The sequence below is a fragment of the Paramisgurnus dabryanus genome, chromosome 23 (assembly GCF_030506205.2).
Source record: "Paramisgurnus dabryanus chromosome 23, PD_genome_1.1, whole genome shotgun sequence".
Taxonomy (NCBI): domain Eukaryota; kingdom Metazoa; phylum Chordata; class Actinopteri; order Cypriniformes; family Cobitidae; genus Paramisgurnus; species Paramisgurnus dabryanus.
This window is the reverse complement of record NC_133359.1, coordinates 4,685,702-4,708,995: the sequence shown is the minus strand read 5'-3', so window position 1 is coordinate 4,708,995 and position 23,294 is coordinate 4,685,702. Positions and strand designations below refer to the sequence as shown.

The window sequence follows — 23,294 nt, the reverse complement described above, 5'->3', positions numbered from 1 at the left end:
AAGATATTTTAGGCAGTGTTTGTAACCAATGCATTTGTGAGCACCGTTGACTTTCATAGTATTTGTTATTCCCACTATGGAAGTCAATGGTGCTACAGAACAAAGAAATATTTGTGTAAATTATCCTTTTAAAATATTTTTTAAAACGGGATGTTTATTTTCCCCTTTACACAAGAGGGCGCTGTTGATCTACATTATGGATATAGAATAAACGTCTGTGTTACGGTGCATTTAATAAACAGTTTGGTATTTCTACCATCATCTCTTGAAATGCATTAAGGGTTTTACACGTCTCTCATAGTGATTAATATGGATTAAATCCAGCTGCACGCTTTTTATAACGAGAATCGAAAATGTCGGACTACAATTTTGTCGTCAGCAAAAAAAATAATAAAATAAACGGGAGAAAGTATAAGTATGTAACTTCATAATATATGGAAAGTTTGTTTTGAACTCTGTTAATTTAAGTTCAACGCACACAGGCCGGCCCGGTTCTCAATCCGAAGGCCACATCCTCCGGAGATGGCATTTCTAGGCTCCATACGTCATCAGAACTGACATATTTCATAATATTAACAATTATAAAGTTTAATAATATTCTTAGTTAATTGTAAATTGTTATAATATGTTTATGACTTGCGAATGTAATGCTCAGTTAACTACAATAAACCAGGCTTGATGACGTATGCAGCCTACATATGCGACCTCCTCAGCCTTCAGATTGAGAAACGGCCACAGACACAATAGGCTTGTTCGACTTCATGCGGCGCCACAAGAAACGTCAAAGTACCGCGAGAGCGATTCGAGAAACCATACGGAGAAGCGTTATTTCGAATCGCTCTCGCGTTACTTTGATGTCATGCGCTTGTCGTTTCTTGCTGCACTGCATGAAGTCGAACATATCTAATACAATGGATTACTACAAAGCAGTAGGCAGTGCTCGTTATCGGAATAACCCGCCCTTTCCGAAACTAAACGAGTTTTAGCCTTTCCTCATCATACATTACTGTAAATATCGTATGGATTTTGGCTTTAAACTATGAAAAAACATGTACACGAAAAACAAACACGAAGGAAAGTCGGCGGTGTTTACATGTTATGAATAAGTGACGTCAGAGAAGATGAAGAGAGCAGGTGAGTGAATTTTGCGATTTTAAAGAATGATTTAACAGAGGATTTACAAAACTAAAGTAAACTAATGTTTGATTTAAAGTGGATTTTAATGAAGACAGGTTTAATGATATATATATGTGCAGATAATAACAAACGAGAAAACTTTATTTTGATTTCTCATGAACAGCTAGGTTGTCATGTCATTGTAAGGCAAAGTATATGTATGTCTGAAATCTAAGTTAGGTATTTTAAGTGGTAGATTTATTATTACAGAATATAGTAGATTTCTTGAAAAAAAAATCTTTAGTGATGGTGTTTAGTTAAACTTAAGACTTTCCAGACAATTTCTATGGTGCATCAATATTGAAACTGAAAATGACAGTCTGGTGGTTTTTAAAATGATACTATACACTATTAAGTCCATTAGAGTACATTATTGTCATTGCACAAACAATACACACACTTAACTGTACATAATAAAATTATATTACAGGAAGTATTTCAAGACTAAATTTTACAGTAACAGCATTACAGGAAGTCAGCCATGTTGTTTTCATGATTACATTATAGATAGGCACAAAGTTCCCTTTATGTTCATGCCTATTGTGATTGTTGTCACCCAGCAGGTGTGCAGAAACCACCCTTGGCACCAAAACCAAGCGTGAAACCGGCAGCAGTGCAAACAGAGCTTGCTTCGAGATTGTTTGCTTATCAACAACGTTCCTCACCGGCTGTTGAACAGAAAGAAAAGCCTGCCGTGGCACCAAAGCCGTGCCTCTCCAATATTCCCCCTCATGCCTTTAACTCAAAACCTCTCAAGGTTGAGCACCAAGCTCGTCTTCAGCAAAAGCCTGATGCTACGAGGAACGTTGGACTTCTTAATATCAGGAATGGAACGCATGTGGAGGTGTGGGATTACGTAATTCCGATTTGTGTTTGCAATGATGGAAATTGTGCAGATTGTGTTGCATCAAAGGACAACAACCATAAAGTTCTTCAACACGAAAGGTGTCCTGGTACGAAAGAAGTTGCCAGAAAGACTCTATCCACGCCCACCTTATCCAAGAGCTTCTCGGGATATGGTTCATCAAATAATAATAATAATTCCCAACAGCATGAAAAACCTCAGATTCAGAACTCGGATTATTCGAAGGCAAATCAGAGCATCATTCCGAAATGGAAAAACATTGAGATGCCAGCTTCCCGAATACAACAGAACATTGGTTCTGGCATTACTTCACCTGTTGATAGTATGCCGACCCCCAAACTCTATGAATGTAGAATCTCAAGGGAGGATGTACATCGTAGTCAATATCCAGATGAAATGCAACCTTTAAGGAAACCTGTAGCGGTCCTGCGTAAAGCTAAGATGGAACAACCCAACGGTGTCCGTCAAGAGTCAATGGGACCTACCAGGAGTCGTACTGGCTCACCTGTGGATTTAAACAATACAGATGTGTTCATGAGAGAGGTTAATATTACCAAGGTAGGACATACTAGTGAGAGCAAAGGTACTAGGGACTTTAAAGAAAACCAAAATGATAGGTGGGTAACTCCGATACCCACCCCACGCCAGAAGATCCCTCGGTTGCAACAAAATAAAACCCAAGACGCTCGCCAAAGTGTTTCTACACGGGGGACTGAGGTTAAAGCACAAAATCTGGATGTACATGTTGATGGAAATCAATATCCTATATGGAGGAGGGTTCCCCCAAAACCCAGACCTGATTTTGGGAACATTGGGACAACAGAACATTCAGTAGATGGACTTTTAAACAAAACAAATATGATCAGAAGTCCTATGCCTGAAATTAAAAACGAAGATTGTGTTGTCATAACAGATGCAGAAGTGAAACCACCAGCCAATCCTAAAGGAAACGTCACTCCAAGCAAGAATCCCAGAGTGAACCTCAAACCTAAATCCAGGTCCTTATCCTCAGTGGACTTGCTTAGGCCTGATGGTGTAAAGAAATCCTCCTTCCTAAAGATTGTACACCTTGACTTTAGCGATAAAAAGGTGCCCACCAAAAATAGACAGGACCTTGATTTCCCTACGGTTAGGAACGAGCAGTCGGTGGACGCTGAGTTTTATTCGGAAGAAATCCAAAACCAGGTCCCCCCTGAAAGACCGATGCTCAACGGTCACGCTGACAGAATAAAAAATTGGAATAACAGAGAAATCGAGCAAAGTGTTGATGGAGACGACCTTGACATACATGTAGATGATGAACATGTGTATGATGATGTGGCAGAATATGAATATCTGCCTCATCTTAGCACCACACAGGTAGAGGTCACCAATACTTGTCAAAACCAGACAGTCATGTATGAAAACGATGGTTTTTATGACTATCCAGATGTGATCTTTGAAAACCCAACAAACTCCAAAAAGCAGCAGGAGCTTCTTCAAAGGTACATAGTATACACTTTGGAATCTATACATTTTAAGTAACCAAGTGTTAAACCATCATTTAACCACCAGTTATGGATCTGTTTTACTGTAAAACCTAATAAGTTCACTCAAATCATTTGAGGAAACAGATTGCCTTAAACCATTGAAGTTTTTAAACAAATACATATGAGTACTGTGAACTTAAATATATTGAGTCATATGCAAATAAGTTCAATCTGTTTCCTGAAATGGTTTTGAGTTAAATTAACTTTTCAGGTTTTACAATGTATAGTGGCCCTCAAAAATAGGACTGAGTAAGATCAAATATTGAAATCAATGTGAAATCAAACTTTGATGCTATTATTATTTATAATAAGATTATGAGACTTTGGATTTCACAAACAGGATCACATACATTATAAGCAAATACTGTTTTAAGGTAAGACTGGACTAATTCGTTTTTTGGCTCCTCTTAGCATGTATGAAGACGATGGCCTTTATGAATATCCAGAAGTGTACTCTCAAAACCCCACAGACTCAGAACAGCAGGAGCTTCATCAAAGGTACATAAACTTAAGTCTATAAGGTTCATTTACGTGTTCATGGGAGATTTAGCCAGTAGTTGTAGATCTGGTTTTACTTTCAAAACAGAATTTAGACACTCAAAGGAATGTGATTATGTTTCACTGTTGTTATATACCATGATTTAAATTTAGCTGCAAATCCCTCCAAGTGCATGCATAAATCTCCACTTTTGAAAATGTTTTCAGCAGGGTTCCCACAGGTCCCTGAAATCCTTGCAAGTTTGTGAATCTGGGGGGACAAATCAAGCCCCTGGGAAGTTTTTGAAAATATGCATAAATGTTGATTTATACCAAAATTATTTTTTGCATAGTTGTTTTTGACACATGAGAACATCTCAGATTACGTATGTAACAGTTGTTCCCTGAGAAGGGAACGAGACGCTGCGTCTCCCTTGCCATACTTCCTGCGTCCCTGTAACGCTGTCTTTGACAATATTTCAGATAGCGTTATACTTCCTGACTCCCACGTCACCCTGTCTTTGTAGTTAAGCCTCACCATTGGTTGAATTTGATATACACATTCAGACACACTTACCCCTGGAGGCGTTCCCAAAGTGTCACCGCAGTGACGCAGCACGAGTTCCCTCGAAAGGAAACTGTAACAATGTATCTTAAAAGATGACACAATGTAACCTTGCTTTCACTTGAAATGTGTCCCCACATTTAGTCCTTGAATTTGAAGGTAAAAACTTGCACCTTGATATACGGGCCGTCGGACATCCAATGATTTTTGCTGAAAAGTGGTCATGACGTTAAATGGAACAAACCAGTATTTCTCAATGACCTACGGCTGGGATTAAGCTGATTTGACTCAAAGTATTTCATGACAATATAATACGTACCAAGAGCATTTTGGTCATTATCTAATTTTTTGAGCTCTTCATGTGGTGTTTTGAGATTTTCATGACACTCTTTCAGTTCCTGTGGACTTTAAAATCTGTTTCTCTTTAGAAATGCACTTGATGAAATGGACGAATTTAACGACACTCATTCAGAGGAAGATGAAAGCAGCCTAGAGGAAGATGAAGATAACCCCACCATTATAGAGAGACGGGTATCGTATTTAGATTCATTATTTGTTACAGAAGCAACACTTGCAGTACATAAAATATAATGTTATTCTTATGTTTTTTTTTTTTTTTTAAGACAATTGGTACAAAAGAATATAAACAAATGTTTTAATTCTATTTAGATTGACGCTAAGAAGAACAAGGTTGAACACATTGTCAATGAAATCATGACTTCGGAGAAGATGTAAGTCTGTTTTGTTTTGACATTTAGACTAATTCTTGTTTTAAGAAGTTATTAATTTTCATAAATTCATGTGATCTGTTGTTTTTAAAAGCACAGTCTTTATAATAATTGTCCATACGACTTTTGTTTTGTACAGTCAAATGATTTGATATGCCAAAAAGTACCATACTTTATTTTAAAGTTAGAGTTATTAAAAAGGATATGGTGATTAATTAAAGGGGACCTAATATGCAAATTTTTACATGATATAATATCTCAGTCTACGGTGTGCCCACCCAGAATGCGTCTGTGAAGTTTCAGCTAAAAATACCCCACAGATCATTTATTATAGCATGTCAAAATTGGGTGGGAGTTTTTGTGTCTGTACCTTTAAATGTAAATGAAATACAGCTCCGCACTCCCTAACCAACAGACAGTGAGCCATTTTAGTTAAAAAATATCTGATTTCTGTGAATACGGTCTGAGACAATACAATCTCACTATTGAGATATGGCAGACAGCGTATATGGTAATCCAGGACTGTCAGTCAGTGGCCGTGGGTGGAGCTTTATCAGTGTGACGTCACAATGATAAGAAAATCAAAACAGCATGTCTAAAGATAAAAAAAAAATGTGGTTGTGTTCACACACTGCCAGCAAACATTTATGTCAAAATGTAAATGTGGATTTTACATAATTGGTGCCATTTAACAGGAGTATTTTTTGTGTGTGTGAACTATTTCATTCATTTGTATGTTTTATTTGTTTACAGATTCGTGAGTGTACTGAAACTCCTGCATATTGTAAGTGTACTGTATATTATATCCTGTTTAAGTGGTTTAGCCGCAGTCATGTTATGTAGGAGACGTTACATAACGTCCTAAGTAAAGCCCGGCTTATATGCCTGTTTACGCAGTCACATGGGCACAATTTAAATCTGCTCCTTATACTTCATATGTTTTCTGTGAGCATCAGCGAAATGTAGCCCATATTTTACTCACCCTCAAGCCATCCTAGGTGTATGTGGCTTTCTTCATTTAGCCAAACACAGTTGAAGTTATATTAAATAATATTCTGGCTCTTTTAGCTTTAAAATGGCTTTGGATAGCGTGCATGTTTTTAAGAAGGATACCAGTATTGTCTCAGTGTAAAGATGCAAATTTGTGAAAATGTTGATGTGAGGATCATGCGTATGTTCATCGCCAACTACTGGCCTGACATGCACAATACAGAGTTTTTAAAACCTTAATGCATTTGTGTAAACAGGGATCATTTTAACAATGATCAAACAACATTTCAATGCAAGCAAAAAACTTTTTGCACATTTGCTTTCTGTATGTGGAAAAGAGTGACCATAATATTTGTTTAAAAATTGTATTTTTTTGTTAGCCTTTCTTTTAGATCTTGCAAACATCTGTTGCCGTTATCGGGGCTTTATGGCTAATGATTTTCTCACAGTTTTCTTAAATTGTGCTCCACAGGATTTTCGTGAAGCTGTGTTAAAAGCCTCCTGTCAGACGGGGAAAGCCGTGATTGACGAGCGAGTCTTGAATCAGATCTTGTGCTCTTTGCCAACGCTTTACGAACTGAATTGCAACCTGTTGAAAGAGCTGGAAAAACGAGTCGCTCACTGGTAATGAAACATCAACAAAAACCCTGCATAACTTCATATTCACATTTTATAATAGAGTCAGTCTTGCAGAACCGGAATCACACCAGTTGGTTAAATGTCATTTATAAAATAAAGAGAAGTTGCATGAAGTATCATGGTTTTTTAGATGCCACTTTTAGATTGCCAATAGATGCGTTTCCATTAACCTTTAAATTGCGCAAATTAAATACGGCCAGTGTTATAGGTGGATTTCGCAAAACTCCAATGGAAACAGTTTTTTTGCATTTTCAGGTCACTTGATGCAAGTAAGTCCAAGCGTGCCGCACAAGCCCTGAAAAGTCCAGTGACCAGTCCCAGTATAGGTCATAAGCCCCGCCTCCCCCATGTAATTCAATGGGACTTGAGACCAACTAAACAATTGAATTACACTTCAATTATCTTTTTTCCGAAGCTGTTTCCTGTAATTTTTATCACGCGGATGTAAATTCAAGTGTTTGTTTTTTTAAAAAGTTTGTTTTTAGTAAGTTATTTAATACTATAAAAAAACGGTGGTGTGATGTCATGTTTGACAGCTGTGATATGCGCATTCTGCGAGGGCGGGGCCTTGATTTCGCAGATTTACTTCCTGCTCACTACTGCCCAGGACTGGTCCTGAAATCGCTACTGCGCAGACTCAAGACCCAAGAGGGTCATTTGTACGTGAAAGCCACGCTTGAAATTCTAGTCATCGAGACATTCACGCGGAAATTTGCGTCATGGGAGGGGCTTCTGTGACTCTGCTCGCTTCCTGTAATCAAGTCACTAATAGAGCAGGCTCCTGATTGGTTAACGCGCTGCGTTTTTCTGACAAAGTAAAAAAATTTCAACCCGCGCGTTTCCTGTGGCATAGCTCAATTCGCAAATGAGGCGGAATCGCATCTATCGCTCCACGCTTAACGCCTCATTCGCGCCACAAGCCCTCCATGCAAGCGTCAACGCGTCTTCACATTGACTTAACATTGAAATCACTCGCGCTTGACGCCTCTACCGCGTGAGCATGAGAGGTTTTCATATCCAATAATGTTCGGATATCACTCCTACATCTCTTTTGAATTAAAATAATGTACTATTACCTCCAAGAAACACTTATTCGTTGCCGCTCCTACGGTTAAAAATAATGCCTAGTGTGGTGGATGTGATATTAGTAAACCTACCAACATCAGTCAACGTGATATTTGAAATGACTTCTCGCTTGAGGAAAAACTACCTTTCAGTCGATTAATGCGTAATTTCGCAAATATTTTGTTGACATTTTGAAAATAACGCTAAGTTTTGCGCAAATCTGCAATGGAAACGCAGCTAGTGATACTTATACCATCATTGATGACTCAGTTCAACATTTTGGGCCGTACGTAAAACATAAAGGGGCCATGTCACAAGACAAAGAAATATGCCGATAGTAATTTAGCCTACAAGTGCCTACAATTTCCCAGATCCATGAATTTGAATTTTGACCATTCACTTTTTTGTGTCAAACCATTTTTGAGACACACATAATGATGATGTTTTATTGTCCAACAGGAACGAGCACTGTGCCGTAGCAGACATATTTGTGAAGAAAGGACCATACCTTAAAATGTACTCTACTTATATCCGCGAGTTCGACAAGAATGTGGCTCTTCTGGAAGAGCAATGTCGGAAAAACCCAGCGTTTGCCAAAGTCGTCCGTGAATTTGAGGTAACAAAACCACTCCGACCTGTTTTTTCGGTTTGGTTCCTATTGCTAACCTAGTTACGTCTCAACCATTGTTCAGATGTGAATAGTATGCCGATTTTCCTTGAAGTACTGACAAAAATTCCCCTCGGGCATCTCTTTGACTTTCTGATACAGAGCGACCCATGCTGTGCTAACCTGGCAGTGAAACATTACATGCTTAAACCCATTCAGAGAATTCCACAGTATCAACTTCTACTGACCGGTGAGCATTTTTACACCTAAAATAGATCGTAACATTTTAAAAAAATGGGTGGTGCCCAGGGCGGTGCTATTTAGTAACTTATAAGTGGGGTGTTCTGGTTGTCTGTGGGATTTTATAGGTATATATGTTTGTGTGTGTGTATGTGTGTGTGTGTGTGTGTGTGTGTGTAGACATTTAGTTCTGAAAATTTTTGTTTTTAATTTTGTGTACATATTTCCTGTATTTCTGTTTATATATTAAGTCATTCCCCGCAAGCCATTTTTTGAAAAGTTGCTTGCCAGCATTTTTTGTGATTTTTGCAAAAGTTTCACAATTTTTTCTTCTTAAAATATATAAACATAAAAATATATCAAATGAAAGAACAGATCCTCTGCTTTCAAACAAACAAACAAACAAAACAGGGAAAAAAACGTTTCATCCTATCTATATATTTTTCTCTGCTTATAAACTCTTAAATATGGGCATTTTGCTTTAAAAATAATTAAATAATTTTTTAGCAAAAAGCTGAAATACTTGCATTTTTATGAAGGAGTGTTGTTAGAGATCAGATTCAGAACGATAGTCAAATTATACACAGAGTTTAAAATTAGTAAATAACGTTTTGGCTTCAGTTTTTTCATAAATTGGGTATAAAGTGGATCATCGCGGTATTGCAGATTAACATAAAAATTCATGGGGAACACCTTTTTTATGCAAATGTTTTCTCTTAATTGACGAGATAACTCAAGAAAGAGTTAATAAAAAAAGTGAAAAATAAACTTTGCTAAAACAATAAAGCTGGTGGTGGCGGTGGCTTTTGCGCAGTACTGTATGTCATTAGCAATACGCAAGTAATCTGCCATATTGGAACAGTCCAAGGCGGATAGTTCACCAAAAAATGAAAATTCTGTTATCATCATAGGTGTATAAATTTCTGTTTTGCTAAACATCAAGGAAGATATTTGCAATCAAGCTGGAAACAGTTAAAACCATTGACTTCTATAGTAGGAAAAAATAGTACTATGGTAGTGAATGGTGCCCCAGATCTTCTTGTTTAGAAACATTCGTCAAAAGTTCTAACTTTGTGTTCAGCAGAACAAAGAAATTCATACAGGTTTGTAACAACCTGAGGGTGAGTAAATGATGACAGAATTTTCATTTTTGGTGAACTATCGCTTTAACCGGTGTTGCCAAGTCTGCAATGATCACTTTAAAACTGGTCATGTGAATTGCTTTAGCTCCGGGTTAAATATTGATGCCAGGGTTTCGTTTTTATTGGCTAGATAAACAAATACATTTTGAATAAAAGTAAAGTGTATTTGGGCTAGCTAAGGTGCTAGATTTATTTGGCCATTCGGTTGGTTTTGTTTCGCAAATCTGGCAACCCTGACACACGGTCTGTAAATACTGAAGAGCAAGCCGACTGTGTGTCTACAACTGTAGTTATAAAAATGTTGTTGACCCAAACATTACAATTGTTTAACTAACACGATACACAAAGACAAAAGTGTTTGCTAACACAAAATTAAGGGACAGTTTCCTGGACAGGTATTAAGTCTACTTCAAGACTAAACTGCATGTTTGAGTTGTCTTAACTGAAAACCGCTTGCATTGACATTGTTTTTGTCTCAAGATGCACACCAGTAATGCTTTTTGTAAATTATGTTTCCTAAAAAGTCTTGGCTTAAACTTAACCCTGTCTAGGAAACTGCCTCTAAAAGTTATTATAGTTGAATAACCTGTAATATTAAGTTACCTGTATACATTCACACCTTTTTTCGGGAATATAATCTCTGCCAAGTTTACTAATCAGAGGTTGTGCAATGTTGTGGTATCCTGGAAAAGTTTGAGTGACGTCTGCAACTAAAATGCCAAAATGCCAGATATGTCTACATATACGGAGCGGTCGAATGACGTATCTATGTACCACATAATCTTATGAAATAATACAAATTCTGATTTGTTTGGCCGCGTATTTTCGTGTCTTTAGGTTGAGCAAACAGTACAACAATGTGAAAAATGTCTGCAATAATTCACTGATTATGTAAACTAATCTAAACTAAACAGGGATTATTTAAGCTTTCTGTTTGTGATTATAATACAGTCCAAACATGCATTTTTTGTTTTTTTCTTCCAGCTTATTTAAACCATCTTGATGAAGATTCTCCAGACTACAAAAATGCTGAAGGTAAAAATATTAAATTATATAAAATATGCTTTGTTTTGAATACATGCCACAAAACCTTAATCCTGAATAGTTTTATTTGAAAAATAATATCATTTTTTTACTTTTTTTAAATCTTAACAGCTGCTTTGGTGATAGTAAAGGAGGTGGCCAATCATGCGAATGAAATCGTAAGACAAGAGGTACGTAATAAGTAAAAATGATTATTCTTTATTATTCTTCGTTATAGATTAATTGAAATGTTATTTTCGAACAGGATAACTTTCAGAAGCTCTATGAGGTTCAGTGTCGACTCGTTGGACAACATGTCATTGTCCAGCCAGGACGGGTACATTCACAAAATTCACCCTTACATAATCTCAAAGTTTAAAGATAATTCAGTGGAGGTGCTGTAATGTCAGTGGTAACTTTAAACCAGATAATGTACAAGTGTTTTATAGCCTTGCAAATTCAGTGATTCGCAGTCCTTTAGAAACGTAATCCTAAAGTATTTGTGCTTAGGTTTTGTTAAAGGAGGGAATCCTGATGAAATCCTCAAGGAAAGTGATGCAGCCTCGAATGTTCTTTTTAGTAAGTGACAATTAATCCACATTTAATTGAATTTTATGTCAACAATGACGACAGTATTTTTTGTATTTATCATGCTTAGCCCATGCAGACTGTTTTTTATTATCTTTTATCTCATATGACGATCAGGTCATTGTCGTGCAATCTGATCTACTGTATAAATCTGTATTAATGTTAATTAAAATACTTGGTTTGTAATAATGTTTTTTGCTCATTTACAGTTTAATGACGGTCTCCTGTATAGCACACCTTTACCATCTGGGAATTACAGAGTGAACAACATGCTTTCTTTGGCTGAAATGAAGGTGAAATTTATATGTTTTTATATATAAATATATTTTTAGAGACAAACTATTTCACTATTTTTGTTAAACAGTAGGATTTAGCATGGAGAGAGCATTTGATTGGGCGAAAATCTGTGTAGTGCAAGATGAGTCACCAATATTTATGAGCCGCTTTCACGTAATACCGCGGTCACATTGGACATTTCGATCCATTTACTTCAATTCATACACATGTGAATGTGGCAGACCGGAATCACAATAATGAGAAAAAGCAACCATTGTAATGCTGTGAACACACCAAAAGCAAATTTAACTATTTGCATGAGTAGATTACATACAAAGTCAATGCAAAGACGCGAATGAATTCGCGCAGGGGCGATCCAATGTGATTGTCCCAAACATGCAATATTCGCCTCAAACATTTGTATTGAATATCTGCTTTTTTATAGGCTGAACAGCTCTTCAATTTAAATATAAATGTTTCTTTATAACAGTTATGTTTGTATTTAGGTATACAAATAGTGATTTGAAACCATTTTCATATTTATACAATAATATTTTATATTAACCTGCTTTGTCCACAGGTTAGTAAACGTTATCAGGAAGACTATTATGAACTGAACATTGAAAGTGTTGAACGATCTTTTATCCTGTCTGCCAGGTGAGAAATTATTCTTTATTATTTTATACACTGTTTTACACTGTTAAGCACTTTATATTGTAAATATGTTTATTTAAATAAGGATGCATCGAATGTTGGGTTACCAAAACTTTTTGGCCGAAAATGCATCTTGTCTGACACTTTAAAATGCTTCCACACTGCCAAAATTTTTGGGGCATTTATAAACCATCCATACCTCTCATTGGTTGCTATTTGATGGCATCATCAAAAACATAATTTTTTATCAAATTTATGCTCTCCTTTTACTTTCAACCGAACACCGAAAATGCTTTTCAGTTGCCGAACATTCCCATATGGCAAAAAATTATTATTAAATATATTTCAAAATATAAAAAAATTGCCAAAAATATATTTGCTGAAATATATTTTGGAATTTGTTTACAGAAATATATTTTGGAATTTGTTTACAGAAATATATTCCGGAATATGTTTACAGAAATATATTCCGGAATTTGTTTACAGAAATATATTCCGGAATATGTTTACAGAAATATATTCCGGAATTTGTTTACAGAAATATATTCCGGAATATGTTTACAGAAATATATTCCGGAATATGTTTGCAGAAATATATTCCGGAATATGTTTGCAGAAATATATTCCGGAATATGTTTGCAGAAATATATTCCGGAATATGTTTGCAGAAATATATTCCGGAATTTGTTTGCAGAAATATATTCCGGAATTTGTTTGCAGAAATATATTCCGGAATTTGTTTGCAGAAATATATTCCGGAATATGTTTGCAGAAATATATTCCGGAATATGTTTGCAGAAATATATTCCGGAATTTGTTTGCAGAAATATATTCCGGAATTTGTTTACAGAAATATATTCCGGAATATGTTTACAGAAATATATTCCGGAATATGTTTACAGAAATATATTCCGGAATTTGTTTGCAGAAATATATTCCGGAATTTGTTTGCAGAAATATATTCCGGAATTTGTTTACAGAAATATATTTTGGAATTTGTTTACAGAAATATATTTTGGAATATGTTTACAGAAATATATATTTTTACCGATACATTTTTGGGCCATTTTTTGTATATTTTGAAATATATTTTAAAAATAAATACATTTTAAAGCATTTAGTCAAATCAAAGAAATATATTCATGTCGCACTGGAATAAAAACTTTGTTTATGATATGAACCTGTAAACATAACAGTTTTAAAAAGGTTCAAATTAAATATATTTTCAACTTCAATCATATACTTTAAGAAAATAAACTTGGATTTAGCATATATTTAAAATATTTTTTGTAAAGAATAACTTTTTGCTATATGGGTTGTAAAATTAAAAATGTATTTGCTTGCCCTCGAAATACATTTTGAAATATATGTTGATGTATGAAGGTTAAAACTAAATATATTTCCAAATTCAAAAATATATTCAATTGAGCATTACCTTCCCCAAAATGTATTTAACATATATTTAAAATACATTTTTTGGCAAGAAACTGCAAAAACAATAAACTTTGGTGTTGTTAAACAAGTATATTTTGATAATAACAACTATGGCCTTGGGGATAGCAAGTGTACACTGGTTTGACACATTACAGTACAATCTCACGTGAAACAACAGGTTTGCGTATACCTTTCTCATTTAACATACAGTACTGCTTGTTACATATTGTATAGCAGGGAAAAACGCATATTCAGATGCAGGTTGAGACATTGGTCTTATATATTACTGGCTAGTTTAAGTACCTTGCAACTTTATCTGACCCTTTGCCAACTCCAAACTCTTATTTTTTAAAGTTCTGCTGTATGCCGAGATCAGTGGCTGCAAGCGATTTCCACTGCCATCGAAGATTACAACAAAGACAACTCAGTTAAAAACCCTGAGATGGTAAAACAACTTATTCATTTGTCACACATTTAAGAATGTATAACCCTAATACTTAACCACTAAAAGTCCTCAACAATAATCTGATAGGATTGGTTCCAATGTAACGACTTATGCATCAAACTTTAAATATATGAGTGTTTAACATGTACATCTAGTATAACCGGTGATTTATACACAACATGCAAGCACAAGAGTATCAAGAAAAGGACGTATTTATCCGTAAAGCATTTTCAGTGCCGGTCCTAGATGCTGGGGGGCCCTAAGCAAAGCTTTGTGAGGGGCCCTCTGTCAGTGCATTCAGACCCTTATAGCATAGCACACATACATCTCGGAGACGTCTATTTGATGTCTGCGTTTACATCTGCAAGATGTCTTATTTAAATTGTTTTCTCATCTGCAATACGTCTGTGAGACGTCTCCTAAAAGATGTCATATAGACATATTGAAGATGTCTGCAAGACGTTTTTGATTTAGAATGTATGTAAAGCAGCTCTTTTCCTTTATAAGATGTTTTTACACACCAGATGTATTCCAGATCTCCAGATCTTTACCAGACATCTCACAGACGTACCTGTGCTATCTGGGTAAAACCCAGTCAATGTTGCTGTTAGTTAGTTGTTAACTAACCACATAGTGTATTATCTTATAGCTGTATAATATTCCCATATGCACATTACTTTGAAACCCTGACTGATAAACTTGCTGATTATAACATGAAACATGTATTTGCTGATAAGTTGTTTTGATTTAAAATGTGTTGTGAGAAGCACTAAAAAATTAACCTGATCTAAATGAATGTAATGAATCAAATTAAATTACATATAAATACATACTGTTAATACACAGGGGTTAAATTGGGATTTGTTATGTGGGGGGGGCTCTGTGGGGAGGGGTACTTCGAGGGGTAACATGTTTAATACTGATGACAGCAAAGCCACTGGTGTGTTTCAATGACATTCTGGACCTCTGATAGGATTTGATAAGTTTCAGCTTTAAAAGAGCATTTCACCCGTAGAAACATTAATCTTTATTGAAAGTGTTATATTTGTAGTCGAAATGTAACATACATTTAGAATTTGGTGCCTATTTGACCGAGAAAAGGGGTGTTTGTAGTCTCATTCCCTCAACAAAGACATTGCACTTCCTTCTTTCAATGATGCAAAATGATGATTTTTACATCATTGAAAGAAGGATGTGCAACACTGAAATCTGTATTTCTCCAGTCTCAGCGGCAACTGAGGAAATGATGCATGACCATTCAAAAACATGACTGGAGTTCTAACTATACAAAGCTTAATGCAAATGGGTGAAGTGTCCCTTTAAAGCTGTCACAGAGGTTGACCCCAAATATTTTAAAAATAGTGTCTGATTTTAAATATTGCAAATCTATGAGTTTGACACCCTATATCCATTTGTTGCACATGTCCTTATGCACAACTGATCAAACTTTAAAGGAAGTTAAAATAATCAATCTCCTTGAATAATTCTAGGCATGAGATGCCCAAAAAGACTCAATTAACAAGATAAGGTACAACACAAAGTACTGTATCAGCAACATGTCTTAGAAATTAGCCATAGAGATTCCCTATGCTGGTCAGCAGCTACAATCATATAGTTAGGTTTGATTTATGTAATCAAAATACATTATTTTATTATCTATACAATGAGTTATATTCAGTGTTATCCAGTTAACATACTCTAATTAAACTAGTGACATATACTTTAATCCTTTACAAATTTCAAGTCTTCTATTAAGTTTTCTCGACGTGGGCACCATTCTTACCTCTCTCTCTCTCTCTCTCTCTCTCTCTCTCTCTCTCTCTCTCTCTCTCTCTCTCTCTCTCTCTCGTCAAATTATCCTGCACGAGAGCGCGTTCTTGAAGTTCAAAGGAAAAAGCGCGTGTTTTCGCGGCAATTGCGTCACCCAATTCGCGTCATTTGAATCGCCCCATGCTAGGACGCGTGTCTTTACATTGACTTAATCTGCTCGCGCAAATCCTTTATCTTGTTCCCTTGCTTCACGTTTTTTTCCCTTTATTCTGCTCCAGACGGATAGCTTTGTCTTTGTTTTAAATCAATGGTGGGCATATAATATGCGCATCGTTACCAAATCACTCTTCTGCGTCATGCACGCGGCCGTTTCTAAATTTGAAGGCTGCAACCTCCGGATCATGTCGCATATGCGCGCTGCATACGTCATCAAGCCTGATTTATTTAAGTTAAATAAGCATTTCATTTGCAAGTAATAAGCATAATATAACAATTAACCATTAACTAAGAATAATAGTCAACATTATAATTGTTAATATTCTAAAATACGTTTTTATGACGCATATGCAGCCTACAAATGTGACCTCTGAAGGCTGCAGCCTTCGGATTGAGAAACTGCCTGCATGTTGTCCGAGTACATATCAGTGATTTAAGAAATCATTAAGTATTTTTAAAAACCCGCACAAATTCGGAAGTTTGCAAATTATTTAAATTATAGCGTCTTGTTTTCATTAAACATAATAATAATTTTTCTTTGATATAATGGTTTTAAATAATTCTGAGATCAAGGGGGCCCTCTAGTGGTGCGGGGCCCTATGCAAATTGCGTACTTTGCGTATAGGAAAGACCGGCACTGAGCATTTTACACAAAAAGCAAATTCCTACCGCTGAAACATTACTAGAAGTTCATCCACCTAAAAATCTAGCCCCGCCTCCAAAGAACCATTCAGACAAGTTTGCCTCCGATAATCAACAGCATACCACAGATGCTCTCGACAGTTGTATTTAACCTAAAATATTTCTTTAATGATATGTCTAAGGTGTTAACTGTCAATGTTTAAAGCTGCCTTGATGACACGTCTATAGCAGGTAACCCAAGATGTTACAGATAATGATGCCCAGCTGGGAACCAAAGCCCCAATATGGATCCCAGACCAACGGGCGACCATGTGCATGATCTGCACCTGTGAGTTTACCCTCACCTGGAGACGTCACCACTGTAGAGCTTGTGGAAAGGTGAGAAGATCTTGTACCGCTGTCATTTAACAAAGACCCTGCTTAATCCATCCTCAGTAATCTGATCACAAATGAATAACGCTGTAAACAGGGGTAAAGCGCTTGTGCGTCAGTTCTCACCAGGGAAGGGTAAAGTTTTACATGAGTAAAAACGTTCAGTAGATTTTGAAAATAGGGAGTTATTGAAGGAGTAGTTCACCCAAAAACGGTCCCTATAGTCATTTTTTTCCAACTATGAAAAGACAATGGGACCCATTTTTAGGGTGGACTACTCCTTTAAAGTCCAGCACCCTTGTTACTATGAACTCTTCTTTGTAAGAGATTGATCAGTAAATAAGGCAAGCTTTTTTGGGAGGCCAACCGTTCACTTGACAGATAAAACCAATGTAAACAAGGCTGAAAGAGACCTAAATGTCGTACATAACATAGATGCTCTTTCTTTTAATCCTTTTATAGCATAATAATTGTTGACAGGATGGTTTATGTGTGCTCATGCACATATGAATTTTCTTTCTTTAGGTTGTGTGTCAAGCCTGCTCGAGTAACAAGCATCCATTAAAATATCTGAAGAATCAGCATGAACGTGTGTGTGATCTGTGCTTTGCTGTTCTGCAGAGGAGAAATTCAGGTTCATCACACACACACACACACACACACACACACACACACACACACACACACACACACACACACACACACACACACACACACACAATACCTACATTTATTTACTTCAAGCATATGGGTGATTAGATAATCGCAAGTACATTTGATATCCAAAGTCATAATTTTTTCTGCTTTTATCAAATTTTAATAATTTGGTACTCATTGTCATGGATCACAATATGGTACAGGCAAAAACAACATATTTTTGTCTTGTTTTCAGTAAAAATATCTAAAAATCCTTAAATGAAGATGAGCAAAATGATTTAGGAAAATAAGTCTAGTTTTTATACAAAAAATATAAACTTGAAGTAAATTAGTGCTTAAAACAAGCAACAAAATCTGCCAATTTAGTAATAAGAAAAATTTTCTTGAAATAAGTTTACTTTTTTCTTATTCCATTTGCATTATTTTTTCCTTGTTTTCAGCACAAATTCGCTTAAATTGTATATTTTTTGTCTAAAAATTAGATTTATTTTTTTAGGTCATTTTGCTCATCAAGGAAATACATCTTCATTTAAGAATTGTTTGATATTTTTACTGAAAAAAAAAGAAAAAATACTAAGTAAGAAAGTTATTCTTTGCAGTGCACTGATAGATTTGGAGAACCGGAAATCATGATTTTCAGCTATATACACTGCAAAAAATGATTTTCAAGAAAAAAATTCTTTGTATTTTTGTCTTGTTTTCAGTAAAAATATCAAAAAATTAAAAAAATTGGCAGATTTTTTTTTCTTTTTTTGCTTGTTTTCAGCACAAATTCGCTTAAATTGTATATTTTTTGTCTAAAAACTCGACTTATTTTTTTTTTCATTTTGCTCATCAAGAAAATACATCTTCATTTAAGAATATTTTGATATTTTTACTGATAAAGACTTCTTTAACACTAAATTCAAGAAAAATTTGCTTACCCTATTGGCAGATTATTTGTTTATTTGCTTGTTTTGTGCACAAATTCGCTTAAATTGTATATTTTTCTCTAAAAACTCAACTTATTTTTTTTGTTCATTATGCTCATCAAGAAAATACATCATTTAAGAATTTTTTTATATTTTTACTGATAAAGACTTCTTTAACACTAAATTCAAGAAAAATTTGCTTACCCTATTGGCAGATTATTTGTTTATTTGCTTGTTTTGTGCACAAAATCACTTAAATTTGATATTTTTGGTCTAAAAACTAGACTTATTTAATTGGGTTGTTTTGCTCTTCAAGAAAAAGCAATATTAAGAAATGTTTTCTTGAAAATCGATTTTTTTTTTTGCAGTGTAAGACACGTTTCACAAAACCTATAATATTGGCATTGCTTGTACATCTTGTGATCCATGACAATGAGTACCAAATTATTTAAATAATTATAAATACAACCATTTAAAAAAAGCAGAAAATTAATGACTTTGTTCACTGTGTAATTGTAATTATGTAATCACCTGTATGTTTGTGTTAAATAAGATCATGTGTTTCTTTACTAAAAATAGGTGACCAGGGACCCAGCAATACCGCTCTGTCACCCAATGGCAAATCTTTGCACTACAAAAAGGGAAAGAAAAAACCAGCAGCACTGAAAGAGGTGACAATCCAACAACTTTTACACTGTCTTTTAACTCCCAGCAAAGCCAGCTAGATCTAAACTCAGACATTTAATATGAGACATAAATCTGGTCCACATTGAAACTAGATCTGATTGGTTAACTCTGACCTAACTGATACCTGTCATTGTTCATTGATTTATTTTAGGTGTCGGCTAATATGGACGGATCCTCGATGAACGGCTACCTAGAGCGGACGAAGGGCAATAAGAAACAGTGGAGAAGATTCTGGTTTGTCATCATGAACAAAGTTCTGTACACATATGCTGCCAGTGAGGTAATCATTTATAAATCCCAAAATATATGGTCTTTTCAACCTAGAGAAAACTGTTCAAATTCAACTTGAAACAAACATGATTTAATGTATTCCTGAAAGACACTCTGTCATAAAAGTTGGGCGGGACTTTTAACAGGTTGTTCGAGGGGAGGGGCCTAAATGTTTGAATAATGCACACTGGTTATTCAGGCATGTTTACACTGCAAAAAAATGACTTTCTTAGCATTTTTGTCTTGTTTTTTAGTACAAATATCTAAACATTCTTAAATCAAGATGCATTTTTGATGTGCAAAATGACCTGAGAAAATTTATAAGACAAAAAAGTTTTTAGACAAAAAATATTAAATTGGAGTGAATTTCTGCTTAAAACAAGCAAAAAAATCTTTCAATGGAATAAGCAATTTTTTCTAAAAAAAAATTTAAAAAAAGTTGTTTTGCAGATTTTTTATTTTTTATTTTTTGCTTGTTTTAGGCATGAATTCACTTTAATTTGATATTTTTGTCTAAAAATAGACTTATTTACTCAGGTCATGTTGCTCATCAAGAAAATGCATCTTGATTTAAGAATTTTTTAATATTTGTTCTTAAAACAAGACAAAAATACTAAGTAGGCAAGTTTTTTTTTTTTGCAGTGGATACGAATAAATGGGGCCCTTTATAATTGAAGTTCACAAATTCCCCATGATTGTGATTGTACCTTGACATTTGAGAACATCCAAATATTAGACAGACATTTTTCAATTACTATAACATCCCCAAAACGACTGATATTCGTGAAATGTGTTTATAGGAAAGGTTATAAAATAATTTCAAAGTATCTTATATTGGATTTTTAACAGTTGCCTTAATGCCCTGTCTGCCATTTTACAATTTTGAGATACCAAAACAAAAATTTGTTATTATTATTTAAAAAAGGGGGTTGTATAGATTAAAGTGACACATGTCATAAATGTATCGAGTTTTTTTTATAGTACATCATTCCCATTGACAAAAAAATATGCACACTGCAAAAAAATGGTTTTCAAGAAAAACATTTCTTAGTATTTTTGTCTTGTTTTCAGTAAAAATATCTAAAAAAATTCTTAAATCAAGATGCTTTGTCTTGATGAGCAAAACGACCCAAGAAAATAAGTCTAGTTTTTAGACCAAAAATATCAAAACAAGCAAAAAAAGTCTGCCAATGGGGTAAGCTAATTTTTCTTGAATTTTTCTTGAATATTTTTTTGCTTACCCCATTGGCAGATTTTTTTGCTTGTTTTATGCACAAAATCACTTAAATTTGGTCCATTTTTGGTCTAAAAACTAGACTTATTTTCTTGGGTCGTTTTGCTCATCAAGAAAAATATATTTTTTACTGAAAACAAGACAAAAATAACAAGAATTTTTTTATTTTGCAGTGCAGTCATTGAGTCATACTGTACCTTGAATGCACCTTAAGTCAATTTGGATACAATTGTCTGTCAAATGCATAAATGTAAAAGTTATATGTCCTACGTATTTCTCATTACATCACCGAGACTGGGCGGGTGAGTTTCTGAACACCAAATAGCTGTGATGTAAATGTGGCCAGTCGTGTGTAAATGTTTCTAATGATTGTTTTCCCAGATTGGTTTCTATTGTTTTTTACAGCGATAATACAAAACGTTCACAAAGTACACTTAACTTTATAATTTTTGTTTTTAAATGAAGATTTTTCATAATTGGATCCCTTAAATATTTGAAAGGCTTTAATGTTTTCATTTTGTAACTGAACAATTCTGTGTGGAGTGAAGGGATTCAGGATTTCTCCTTTCTAATATTTGCCTTTTATGTCTCTTATTTTCTTTGTAATAAACAAACAGCAAATCTATCAATATGTACAAGCCTTTCTTTTGTTTTCTCCAGGATGTAGCTGCTTTGGAAAGTCAACCACTTCTTGGATTTTCTCTGAAATCTGTGAATCCAGAAGCTTTGATGCAATTTCAACTTTACCACAAAAACACTCTTTACTACATTTTCAAGGCAAATGACAGCCAAGCCTGTCAAAGGTACTTTGTTATATGAAAATATCTTACCTGGATTAATGCAATACTAACAAACCCTAATTTAATTGTTCTTTATCAAGCATTCAGTGCTTCTGTATCTGAGCATTGTGTTAGCAACGCAAAAGGTGTGGGTTTGATTCCCAGTTAATACACATACTAATAAAATAAGCCCTATTCTCATCAATTGCATGTAAATAGCATGAAAAGATGTGTGGTGCTAAGTGAACGGGAAGGACTGATGTATCATATGCAAGCAAAATTAGACTTGTGCATTGCAAAACTTTTCAAAAGGTGTGCTATTTATATGCAATTGAAAAGAATGGATTGGATATAAAATATAGCTTGAATGCAGTGTAAGTCGCTTTGGATCAAAGCTTTTGCCAAATGCATATGCAGTTTACATAATTTCATATACAAATTTTTTTCTCATAGGTGGATTGAAGCTTTTCAGGAAGCCATGGTTCTTTAAAATTCCTGAAAGTGTGACGTTTCCAAAGGCATCCTACTTGATAAAGACCCAAAGTTATTTCATCACACTGCAAAAAATGATTTTCAAAAAAAAATTTTAGTACTTTTTGGCTTGTTTTCAGTAAAAATATCTAAAAATTCTTAAATTAAGATGCTTTTTCTTGATGAGCAAAAAGAAAATAAGTCTAGTTTTTACACCAAAAATATCAAATTTAAGTGATTTTGTGCATAAAACAAGCAAAACAATCTGCCAATGGGGTAAGCAAATTTTTCTTGATTTTTTTCTTGAATTTAGTGTTTAAGAAAAATGTTCAAGATATTTTTTGTCTAAAACTAGACTTATTTTCTTGGGTCGTTTTGCTCATCAAGATAAAGCGTCTTAATTTAAGCATTTTTTGATATTTTTACTGAAAACAAAACAAAAATACTAAGAAATTTTTTCTTGAAACTAGTTTTTAGCAGTGCACTTATATTAGTAACTTTTTTATGTGGCTCATAATTGCATTTGTTATTTTTAATTATCTTTTAAGTTGGGTTAATGATTTTACATACAGTGAATATTTTTATTAGTTATTAAATATATTACTTACTATTGTAACACTTAAAGTAAAGCAGTGAAATATTGTCATCATGTCATTATATTTGTTTACAGCTACATGTTTAGTATTAAAAAATCAATTAAATGTATCTGTTCATTGCACTCAATAAATATATTTTTATAAAACGTTTTAATTGTTTACTTTTATACATTTACAACTATATCTATAGTATGTTGAATGACATTTAAAAATATACTAAACTATTAATTGCTACTAATAAGTAAG

General features: G+C 34.5%; 1 protein-coding gene across 2 annotated transcripts; it reads left to right on the top strand.

Moving 5' to 3' along the window:
• The first annotated feature begins 920 nt into the window (after positions 1–920).
• LOC135781633 (uncharacterized) lies at positions 921–23,093 on the top strand. 2 transcript variants are annotated; one of them, XM_065292242.1, is made up of 22 exons: positions 921–1,134; positions 1,740–3,525; positions 3,982–4,068; positions 5,041–5,143; positions 5,282–5,343; positions 6,094–6,124; positions 6,803–6,954; positions 8,494–8,650; positions 8,804–8,891; positions 11,008–11,058; positions 11,179–11,237; positions 11,312–11,383; positions 11,557–11,625; positions 11,844–11,927; positions 12,491–12,567; positions 14,353–14,443; positions 17,300–17,449; positions 17,969–18,077; positions 19,591–19,682; positions 19,850–19,978; positions 21,863–22,005; positions 22,435–23,093. In XM_065292242.1, the coding sequence occupies exons 1-22, from the start codon at positions 1,122–1,124 to the stop codon at positions 22,469–22,471; spliced, it is 3,642 nt and encodes a 1,213-aa protein (XP_065148314.1). In that variant the 5' UTR covers positions 921–1,121; the 3' UTR covers positions 22,472–23,093. The 2 variants fall into 2 exon arrangements, with proteins under 2 accessions (XP_065148314.1, XP_065148313.1); XM_065292241.1 differs by having other exon boundaries at positions 1,737–3,525.
• Positions 23,094–23,294: the final 201 nt, after the last annotated feature.